This window comes from Apis mellifera, linkage group LG11, assembly GCF_003254395.2.
Source record: "Apis mellifera strain DH4 linkage group LG11, Amel_HAv3.1, whole genome shotgun sequence".
NCBI lineage: Eukaryota > Metazoa > Arthropoda > Insecta > Hymenoptera > Apidae > Apis > Apis mellifera.
In genome coordinates this window covers 1,428,377-1,440,606 of record NC_037648.1, presented here as the reverse complement: position 1 = coordinate 1,440,606, position 12,230 = coordinate 1,428,377, and the positions used below count along the sequence as shown (strand labels likewise).

The window sequence follows — 12,230 nt, the reverse complement described above, 5'->3', positions numbered from 1 at the left end:
AATATCCATTGATATGCATATGTATAATAATAATAATAATGCAAAGGTTGGCAACACTGTGCCAGTAATTTTTAAACTCTCGCGTGCATCGACGGCACTTCGCGTTACAACGCACGTGTTGGCAATACTGGTAAACGGACGTGAAGTTGGTATCATAGTTGGAAACTATCGCGAAACTTTTCCCTCGTCATGTATGTGTCAGAAACGTGTGTTGCTACGTCTGATTCCGATGTTATCTCCGTTAATGAACGCGAGGATAGTTTATACAGACTCGATACATTTATTTATACATGCATGCTCGCCTTTACGTTTCAACGTGGCTGAATCTCGTCGGCGTGGAAAACGATCGAGAAGGATTGTTTGCTCGTCGCGAAACGGAAATAATTCTTGTGTCTCTCGTTGAATCTTGTGGAAATTTTACGAATTTTAATTTTTAAAATGTAAATAAATATTTTTAGTGTGCATCGAGAAACAAGAAGGATTCTAAATTCTTGCGTGAAAATTTATTTAACGATTATTAAGCAACGTCGTTTCCCGTGGAAATTCCTAATATCCAAGTACGGTAAAGCGGAACGAACCGGAATGAAATTAAATTATGAGAATCCCAGAAGCGAAGTTGCAAGCGTGGAAAATAGTTCGAGACGAATTAAATTGCACAATTTCGATCGATTCGGGACCGCGATCCATTAAATTTTAAATTGATCGTCCCTAATCGCGACAACGGAATGCACGACGCTTGAAAACAAACGAGATGGGTGAGTTGAGCGAAAGGAAAAAGGATAAAAATAAAACACGTTGTTTACTGCGTGGAATAACGACTAATTGCAATCAATCGTTAATTGATCGTTCGTTGTTCTAGGTATTCGATACATTTAATACATTTTGATGGATAAAATATATTTGTTGAAACGAAGAATATTCGTCGAGGTTGTATTCGTAAAGATTAGTCGATATTTTCGTACTTCATAACCTACAACACTTCACTTTCACGTATAAAATAACAATTATTACAATTATTTACAATTTATTAAACAAATTATTAATTGATCGTTCATTATTCTGCATATTTTATATAAAACACGTATTTTTAATACATTTTGATAGGAAAAAAATATTTGTTGAAACGAAGAATATTTATTTCAGATTGTATTCATAAAGATCAGTCGATAATTTCGTACTTCATAACCTACAACACTTTACTTTCACGTATATACATTTATATATATATTTAATATATTTTGATGGGTAAAATATATTTGTTGAAACGAAGAATATTCATCGAGGCTGTATTTGTAAGGATTAGTCGATACTTTCGCATTTCATAACCTACATTATCATTATCGATCATATCATTTGATATATTGTTAATCGATCGTTCATTATTCTGCATATTCGATATAAAATACATATTTTTTAATACATTTCGATGGGTAAAATATATTTGTTGAAATGAAGAATATTATCGAGGCTGTATTTGTAAAGATTAGTTGATATTTTCGTACTTCATAACCTACAACACTTCACTTTCACATATATATATTTAATACATTTTGATGTAAAATTTATTTGTTGAAACGAAGAATATTCGTTTCAGATCGTATTCGTAAAAATTAGTCGATATTTTCGTTCTTCATAATCTACAACACTTCACTTTCACGTATAAAATAACGATCATTATAATTATTTGATACATGGTTAATCGATCGTTTATTATTCCGAATATTCGATATAAAATACATATTTTTTAATACATTTTGATGGGTAAAATATATTTGTTGAAAGGAAGATATTTATTTTAGATTGTATTCATAAAGATTAGATACTTTCGCACTTCATAACCTACAACACTTCGCTTTCACGTATGAAACAATGTATTTCGTAATATACTACGATGTAACCTAACCTACAACATTTCTTACTCTTAAAATCCAAATTCAAACTAAAATATTAATCGCGTATTAACATTTCTTTTTCACATTTACTCACAATAATTAAACTTCACCTTTTTTAATTACTATTAACATTTAACACACGCTTTCTCCCACTCGTGTTCTTCTCGCGAAAAAGTGCCATCGAAAAAACGAAAGGTCGCTTCTATAACGATTAACACGTCAAAGCATTTTTCTCGCCGATCCTCCTCCGCAAAGCTTTGTAAATTTTCGCAATTTCCCGTTTCTGCCTCGCGCTTTGGAGATGCGTGACGCTTCCAAATAAAAAAAAAAAGGGAATACTCGGTTTCTGATGGAACCGTTACGTTGGATCTATATTTTTTCCCCCCGCGAATTTGTTCGCGTCGCGACACGTGTGAGTAATTCGCCACGCTCACGCATCCACCGTCACCGAATATCGTGCGACAACGGTTTTTATCTCGCGCGGAGAGAAGGAAAATGGCCGGAGAGAAGAAATGACGCACCGTCCAGAGGTCGCTCGCGTTTCGTTTGATTTTTAATTCGTTGGCTGTTGCTATATGGAGTTTATTTTTTTTTCTTTTTTTTTGGAGAAAAATTAAATTTGGAAAAATTCATGCAATTCGATTAATCTATATTTATTAATTAATAATTAATATTTGATGTTACTACAATTTTAAAATAAATTACAAGTTTATCGCAAGTATATTTCTAATAATAGAGAACAAGTGATTTAAAAAAATTTTGTCGATAATGCCAATTAATATTTATTCTATATCTCCGAAAACTTAATAATAATCAACGATATTTAAATAGAGCGTAAAATTAGGTTACCGACAATGAGCGCATTATTTTATTTTTCTATGCTTAAAAATACTAGTTATAAAATCCTGCTCTTAATTTCCTCTACAATAACCCATTATCGCTAATTGCTCAGAAATTCGTCCTTTCTTTCACTCCCACCTTTGTACATCTCAATTCAGAATTAAATCGATCAATTTTTCAAATCAATAAATTACTCTTCAAGCGAAATATTATACGTAATTATATGTAATTATATTATACGTAAAATATATATATTATATATAATATATTATATAATATATTATACGTAAAATTCTAAAATTCTAAAATTCGAACCTCTCGTCAAAGATTCCTGCGCAACTCTCGAATCTTGAACGGCGAAGAAATACGCAGCCCGATATCGCTGCACGCGATGCGGGATCCGCGCCGCGAGAAATCGGACGACGCCCGCGCTGTAAATAGGGACATGCAAATAGACGAAAGGATCGGGCCGCAAACATGCAGACAGCCCTTTCGTCTGTTCCTCCGACGATTCAATTTGCGCTGCGTACACAGTACGCTACGTTTCTGGATAAAATGGTGGCGATGTTGATATCGTCGAAATTGTGATGAATTCGTCGTATCGCTTTCTCGTTCTCGGTTGTTTGGAAAATGGAAATTTCCAATTTTTCCGTGCGAAACTTTTGTATACAGAATGCGTACGATTATTCGGAGATAAAGCGATCGATAAGTTGGATGTGACGAATAACGTAGCTTAATAATGACGAAAGGAAGAAAAAAGAGAGAGAGAGAGAGAGAGAAGGAGGGTATTAATAAATATCCGTGTACTTTATATACGTTGTCTTGATGCGAGAAAAGAAAGAAAAAGGAGGCCCGATAATAACCTCTCCTTTTTTACTCGAAAGAAAACGTCTGCCCTCGAGATAAGCGAAGACGCCTTTACTCCAACAATTCTCGCGGCCATTGTCTTCTTTTTTCGCTCTCTTTCGCCGCACGCTCAACCCGCAATACCTCTTTCATCTCTCCACTCCCCCCTCCTCCAGCAGCGCCGTGCCTTGCGCACAATTCATTCGACAACGGGGCAAGAAGGCACAATGGGCCGGGCTTGTTTCACACTTTCCACCATTCAACCGGCTTTATTTTCTTCTATCTACCTTTGAATCTACGCGAGTTGTTTCAGTTTGATTCTTCGCTTTTGTTTGTTAAAATTTAACGCCACTTTTTCCTTTTGATTTTTATTACACATCTCGATACGAAGAAAATATTTTAAATTTAATCAACGTGTTTCAACTCGATTGAGCGAAAAAGAAAACGTTAATTTTCTCATAAAACGCGATTGGATACTAATTTTGAACGGAGAGCCGGATCTCTAAGCGAAAACTGCCGAAAAGAGCCGAACGCGATCGGCCAAGATCAGTTCCACACAGTCGATAAGGTAGTATGTATATTTAATCGACGAGGTATTATTGATTCAAAGATGTATATTTAAAATAAGTATAATTGAAATTATTCTCATAAATGATAACGATCTAATAACCTTGCTAATTTTTACCATATTTTTTAATGTTCATATCAAGAAAAAGTGAAATTTTACGCCTTGGTTCGCGTTAAGCTAAAGTTCCAACCGCTTAGAATTTCGACCACGGAACCCCTCACGAGGCCTTAACGAAGTTTAACGAAAGTTATGCTAATACTCTTTAAGCGTATCTTCATCTACTTCGCTCCGAGTTTATTTTCAACCCCGTTATGACTTCTTATTTACCGTGATGGTTCCTTATTCCTCGTTTTCTTTTTTTTTTTTTTATCCGTGCACCGATTATAATTCAGCCGGTCCTGCATTATTAACCAAGCTTTATTGTTTGGCGATAAAGCTCCACGGTTCTGTTCCCGGCTAGGACGATTGAAACCGCGCATTGTACGTTCGAAATGTAAAATTGAATTGTGTACGGATTTCTCTTTTGTTACCGTTTCTTAAATTACGAGCGTTTAAGAGCGTTTCGACGATATTTAAGTATTTAACGATTTTGAATGTAAACGTTGAGATTGGCGGCGCGTAATTAATGGATTTTCTTTCTTTTTTAATAATAAGAATTTATTATTCAATTTTGTTCCAAATAAAAAATTCTACTTTATTTTTACGATGGGAATAGAATAATTTTAAAATAAATTCCCGATAAAATAATTATAAAAATTACGAACATTAAAGAACAGATATTTATTTATTTTATATTCTTCTTTTCGCGTGTTACAATTAGAGAGAAGAAGAAAAAAAAGGAAAAAATCATCGAAATAAAATTCCACTGAAAATTCCTCCGCTCCTAACTTTTTATTATTAAAACACTGCGACTGGATGTGATTAAATTCGTCCCTCGGAGAAGAATTTCGAATAATTCACCGGAAGGCAGAGGTCGGGGACGTTCTCTCGAGGGCTTTACGCGTGCAGAAATCCCAATAACGGATCGACACGAGACAGGTGCGTCGTCTAGGCGCCGTCTGTCCCAAGGATCCCCAAGGCTGTTGTCCATATTCTCCCGTCTACCACTCTACAAACTTTGGTTTTTTATATCTTTCTTTCTTCCTTTTTCCTTACATCTCCAAATTCGTTTTTTTAACTCTTGTCTCTTTTCAAACGATCATTCATCTAAAATTCTAAATTTATTTCTCTTTTCAACGAAACGAAAATTTTTCGCACGCACGAAAAATAAATAAAAATTGGAAAGAAATTTTTTTTCTTCTCTCTCTTTCTCTCCGTGTCGAGAGAGAAAGTGAGAGATATATTAACTCTTAGAAAAAAGGAACATCAATTTTATCGCGATGGATGTCAATTTTGCCGCGAAATGCCAATCTCTCTCGCTGTGTGTGACAAGGAGAGGGGTGTTATTGACAGGGGTGCGATCGATGTAATATACAAAGCCAGCTGGTTAGTTACCCCCTCGGTGAAGGGGTTGTTGTTCGGTTTACCTTTGTTACAAATCGGTGTTTATTGGGAAGTCAAACTACCAAATGCATTTGGCCACGTCGCTTTGATCGCCCACGCTCTCTGTTATTTCATGCACGTGTACATACACGTGTCATGTTGTTGCAATATTTATCCAATTGGTGGAGATAATCGTACGGATTGCCGATACGAAGAAATTGGGGACAATTATTTAATTGGAATTTTTTTTGTATCGACAAAAATCAAATGACCAATAAAATTATATATCACTGAGAGGGAATTTAAATTTTCTAAAAATTTGAAAATTTTATCTCGTATGATTATTTAAATATTGATTTATCAAAGAATATCGATAAATTTTTTTTTTAAACGTATATTATTTATGCACAAAATTTTACAACGAAAAATTTCCATTAATTTATATTTATATAACAATTTGTATTAATGAGTATTATATAAATTCTGACTAAAATCAAATTATACGAAATTAAGAAGTGTTAGGAGGAAAAAACGTTTGTTAAAAAATATTTTATGAATATTATACGTCGAAAAATCGAATCGATTAAAATTATAATTAAATTCTTCTTAAACCGAGTGAAAAGACTTTTAAAAAAATATACAATTTTCGTAAAGTTCTTCCTTCCTTTTCGAAAAGCCATTTCGGATAAAACAGAGACGCTTTTACGTGTGTAAAACGCGTTGAAACGAGGAGAGAGGACGACCGGGTTGAATAGTAGCCGGATTATTCCCTTCTGGTTGGCTTTGTGGACAAGACAAGATGGCGCCGTTGGAGGTATTTTCGACGGTAATAACAATGCGGTTGATTGGACAGGAAAGAGTTCGCGAGTCCTTCGCCGATGAATGTCCTCGTTATCGACCGCCGTTAAGGTAGAAAAGGAAACCGGAGCGAAGAGGACGCGATGCAAATGCCGAAAAAAAATCAGCAGCCGATTTTTCCTGTTTTTTTCTCTTCGAGCCTTTGAAACCGAGGAAACTTGTTAAATCGCTTTATTTTTATCGAAGGAATATTTTTTTTCCCCGTTACGCGTCGAATGAAGCGGAATATAAAAAGTATTTTTGTTGAATGATATTGTACGATCAATTCGTATTCGAATGTTAAAAAATTTATTTAATTATTTTAATTAAATATAATTTATAATTTTTTTTTTTTTCGAAAATTATGAATCGAAATTTAACACTGGGAAAATTACGAAATAAAAAAAGAGAAGAATAATGATCCATTTCAATTTTTCACTTGCGTTAAATTGTTGAATTGTCGTCGTTTCGAAGGATTTTCTACGAATTCTGGTTACGACGAGTCTCGGTAATTTCGTGAAAATGACCGCCGCTCGGCGCGCCCTCTAGTCTCTCCTTGCAAATTCGGTAATTATGCCACGGAGGGATACGTTTATGAACTGTGCGGTTACCGTTGCGGGGTATTGCTCCGCAATTAGTATGTCAGAAACGCGGCACGGGATGAAACGAGACACCTAAACTCCACACATCGGTTTATCGAGCGAATACGACGAAGTTTGCGTGTCTAGATTCGACCATGATGGGTTATTCCGTCTCGAGCATTGGCCGGGCATAGTTTGCCATGCTTTTTTGAGGTTAGGTTTCGCGGTCGATTCTTGCGGATTCGAGTTTCTCAAAGTGATCCTCAACTTTGATCAAAATTAATATAGTTGAAGTAAGTTGAAGTAATAGTTAAAGTTATAGAGAGTTAATAATTAAATATGATAAGTTTATCGTGCAATTTCGAAAAAAATTTAAACAAAAGTACCTCGTCTCGACTAGAATGACGGAATTAATGGAATTCGATTAAAAAATTTCCAAGAATAAAACTGTCAATCGTGTACAAAAAAGAAAGAAAGAAAGAAAGAAAGAATATTGGCTTGTAATTGAAAACTCGAGCAAGGATTCAGGAGAAGGTAATGATTATGTAACAAATCTAGTAAAGCCGAGAGTGAAATTACAAATTGAAGAGAAATCGGTTACCCGGAGGGACGATCACGTCCAAGGTGGTTTTAGAAGGTGCGGGATGGGAGGAAAACAAATTCTTCTGCTCGACCTTCCGGTCACGTTACTTCTCAACAGGCAGTGCCTATTTCGCGTCCGATAGGATGCGGGATTATTCCAACTCCCTGGGAAGTAGAAGAGGAGGAATTTTAAGAACTTTCGTCACGCCAAGCGTTGATCTATTTCACTGCGCGCTTCCCGCGTAAGCGAAGAGATAGTTATTTTTCTTTTCAAGGCCGATTCAACGAATAATAAAATTCGTGATTTACGAATTATTTAAATATATTATCATCATATTATCATATTTGATCTAAATGAAATTCACTTTACAATTAATTATTCTTATCTATATTGCAATTTTGATATAAAATAAGGATTAAATAAAAATTGATTTTAATAGATTATATCCACAAATTGTTCACAAGAATTATTGGTAAAGTATTATTGTAAATAAAATAATTTTTTATTATATTTCTTTTTCTTAAATTTAAATTATAAAACTTGGCCAAATTTGAATAATAATAATATCTATGACGAGGTATTTATATTTTTACATTAAAAAATTAATTAAATATTTTTGCTTATGAAAAAAGACGTAATTACTAATTTTGTTTAATGAACATTTTTTTTTTTAAAATCAAATAATCATTTTGTTTGAATATATTTCTTTGCTGTGTACGTAGACACACGATTTTTCACGAAATATAAAATATAAATTTTATTCGAGAGGAAACAGTTTCATATAAATAGTTTATTACTTTTCGAATTCATTACAGGATGATCTCAAATATTTCTATTTTAAATATTCGAGATACCAACGAATTCATATTTTAAATAAAATTTAAATTTACATTATAATGTAATGCTTATATACTTACCTACTTTTTTTTTTTTAATAGTAAATTAACGAAAAATGAAGAAAAAAAAACAACACATTCGAGATTGCGTTAGATATTCGTATTTATAAAGAATCATTACGTATATTACATAGTTAAATGTTAAATATATGTTACAACGAGCTAAAAATCTCTGAAATCCTTTTTTCATTACTTCGATCACATATTTTTATACATATTTGTTTTTTTCAATAATTGGAAAAATATCGATCTTATTTAAAATCAGAAACAAGAAATATTAATATTCCATCTGCCTTCCTTAATTAAAATTTTTCTGTTCCTCAATTTTCTATATTATAAAAATTTTACGTATTTTTCAATTTTTCATATACTGGAAAATTTTACAATATCGAAATATTTATTTTTCAATCTTGCGTATTGAAACATTTGAAATTCTATTAAATTTCAAAATGCAAAAAAGATTAAAAAATTCTGTTGCATGCTTTTCAGAAAGTCTATAGTGATTTTAATTGAAATGTCCTATTTAATATTCTTCCACATATATCGAGCAATTTTATATTGAAAATTGTCTTCGAAATTGATGTGTCAAATTGAAATTTTTCAATTTGAACTTTTATGCTTCTTCTCAAAATAAAAAGTTAAAAAAAGTCCTACGTGCTTTTGTAGAGTCTCAAAGTCTGCGCATTTCTTTCGACAATAATGTAGCAAAGAAAAAAGATGAAACGTTTCTTTTAACTAAGGAAACGGCAGTAAAGTATCCTTGCACAATTTACTATACACGTTATACCACATTATACCTTCTTTCTTTCTTTGTAAATATACACGTATGCACACAAAGATTGTTAATAAAATAAATCCTCTTTCCAAAATATACAAACTTTCGAAACAATTTTTGACACGATCCACAAATAATAATACTCGTCGAATATCTGTTTCCTCGTACAGAGATAAATACGTTCACTACAGCTACAGCTAATTAAGAGCCTATCTATTATATCACATGTGAGAAAGCTGCGGTAATATAGCTCGACGACTACGTACAAGAGGGAAAAAGACAAAATACGTACAGTTAATAACTCTACATTCGTTATATACGCAAAAAGCGAACATGCTTAATAGCACGTGCGCGTCTATGACGTGAACATATGTCGCGTTTCTCTCTCTCTCTCTCTCATTCGCGCATACTCTATGCATCTTTCACTCTCCCTCTCTCTCTTACACGCTATATTTTTACACGCTACCGACTCGGCACCGAAATTGGCAACCGGCCAATACTAAACGATCAGTTACTCTCTGTTGAATATTGGCTCCCTCCCGGAATTGTATCAAGCTCTGTAAAGCAGAACGATTCCTATTTCGTTTGGTCCTTCTGTCGAGGGCATGGAACGATTTAATGGATCTTGTTATTGCTTATTTAACCGGTCAAACCGATTTATTCTTATATATATATATTTTTCCTTTTTATTTATATGTTATCGTTGTTATTATTATTGTAAATATAAATATTATTATATCTTATTTCGGAATAAGAATATTATTTTTCTTGTACATAAATAGAAAATAGAAAATTAATTCTTTTTTTTTGTCAGGTAGTAAAACATTTGAAAACTGCAGAATATCCATTAAATTTTAATACACACGACGAGAAGTGATGTACAAGATGGTATTGAAATATAATTCGTCAGGAGATGAGCTATCATCAGAGCTGAAAAAATTCCGGGCAAATACTGCACGCTATATTTTATTAATTAAAATTCGTCGAATATTTTAACAGAGCATTTCACAATTGTTCGAATTTTTTTTTTTACTTTTTCTCGAAGTTTTATATTTCTACGCTTCGATGTATATTTCGAAATATTTTATATTCCGATATCGAAGAGAGATTTCTAAAAAAAAAAAAAAAGGAAAAAAAATATTTTAAAACGTTCGCCAAATTTCTGATCCATCGATTTCATAAGGGGAACAATGCAACGATGATTTCGAAATCATTGTTGGCGCGATCGTTCGCTTTGTTATATTTAAAAAGGCTCGCGTCGTGCAATCCGGAATAGAAAAATGGCGGATCTATCGTGTTATAAATCGTTCTAAGAATACGAAGAACACAAGCGGCGCTCTTCTTCCAACGTGTCATAGGTTATTTTTGTTATTTAAAAATATTGATGAGAGCAGATCGAATTATTTTTCTTCTCGAACAAAGTTGCAAATTGAATAAAAATTTGATCGAAAATTTACGTTTCCATTTTATTATTCCTATAATGATTTTTTTTTTTATCAAAATGATAAAATTAATGGTTACTTAAAATTTTGAAAATTCCATTTGTCGATATATCGTTCCAAATTAATCGAAAAAAAATTCTTTAATTCTGATCGTTGAATTTTTCGACCCCACTCATCAAAATATACTAAAAAAATGGAATCTACCAATCTACATATTTCTCGGTTCCCCTTTCAATAACGTTCCTCCTCGTCCTCGGTTTCCCTGTAGAATTTCTCCACCTGTGCCCTAGCTGCTTGAGAGACGCTATCTCTGCAAGGATTAGAATCCCAATTGACACCTGGACAGCCCAACGACTCGAAACATGTGACCAGACGTTGATTCGATGGACAACATTGGATAACAGCCCAGACGCAGGGCGGAGGACTTTGCACAGGTCGTCGAGTGGGTGGGGCTGGAAAGTTGGGGAAACGTACTCCACCTTGGAATGGATTAGCTCCCTGCAAAGAAACATCAAGTTGATAGTAGGATATGTATATTTTTTTCTTTGAAAGATGAAGCCAGTTTTATTTTTCTGCACTAAAAATGCTGTGACAGTTTATGATTTATTCATGGCTTCTGTTTAAGAAAGAAATAAGAAGGAAAAGGTATATCAATTCTAAGATTATTGATTTGTTTCTGTGTTAATATTGGACGAGCAAGTCTGTTTTAAAAAGAATCCAGATATATTTGAAGAAAATACTGTTTTACATTGACATGATTACATTTCCAAGTTTATAATTCATGATGAAAATTATCCTTAAACTTGAGATTATTTTCTAGCAGTGTATAAAAAGTAATATTTATGATAATTTCTCTCATAAATTTTATTTTTTATTTTATCCCTGCTACGTTTCATAATGTAATCTGAAAAAGAATAATGAACAACTGTAATATCCAGAAACTTTTTTTTTTTATTTTATGTACCTACGAAATTTATATACCTTGAAAAAGAGAAATAATCTTTTCCTTCTAAAGATTTGATGTAGAAACACACACATATATATATATTCATTACATGCAATATATAGTAGCTATTCTCACCCCTTTAATTTATGATTAACGCGCAATTTATAATCCCTCCATTTACCGCTTTTACAATTGTTACGAGTTGTTACAATTCAGAACACGAACACATGCTAGTAAGTTATTACACAATTGCTCGCACGTATCCGGTGCGCAATTATTTCAGCTTTAATGATCACGTGCTTCCACATTACCAATCGATACCGACCACGCTCCTCTCGATTCAATTTCATTTTTCTAACGCCCCATCGAATTTTCCCTATCAATATCATTGTGAGTAAGTACGAGAATATGTGAGGGAATGCAAAGCTTCATAGAACTGGCGATTAATATTTCTTTTAAAAAAGTAAAATTCTAATTGGAAGTTGTAGACATTGACAAATTGATGTAGTTTGTTGGAATGAATATTTTTCAACTTTCAATAT

At 33.1% G+C, this 12,230-nt stretch overlaps 2 protein-coding genes across 8 annotated transcripts in view; one reads left to right on the top strand and one right to left on the bottom strand.

The window, feature by feature from the left end:
• The window catches only part of LOC408339, a 114,397-nt gene that overhangs the window by 13,724 nt on the left and 88,443 nt on the right, over positions 1-12,230 (top strand). The gene's annotated exons all lie outside the window — the stretch shown is intronic.
• The window catches only part of LOC102654166 (trichohyalin), a 58,791-nt gene continuing 55,164 nt past the window's right edge, over positions 8,604-12,230 (bottom strand). For all 7 annotated transcript variants that reach the window (XM_026443578.1, XM_026443581.1, XM_026443579.1 and 4 more), the window contains one exon: positions 8,604-11,240. In XM_026443578.1, coding sequence (XP_026299363.1) covers positions 10,974-11,240 — 267 coding nt within the window. In that variant the 3' untranslated portion in view covers positions 8,604-10,973. The remainder of the gene's footprint in view (positions 11,241-12,230) is intronic.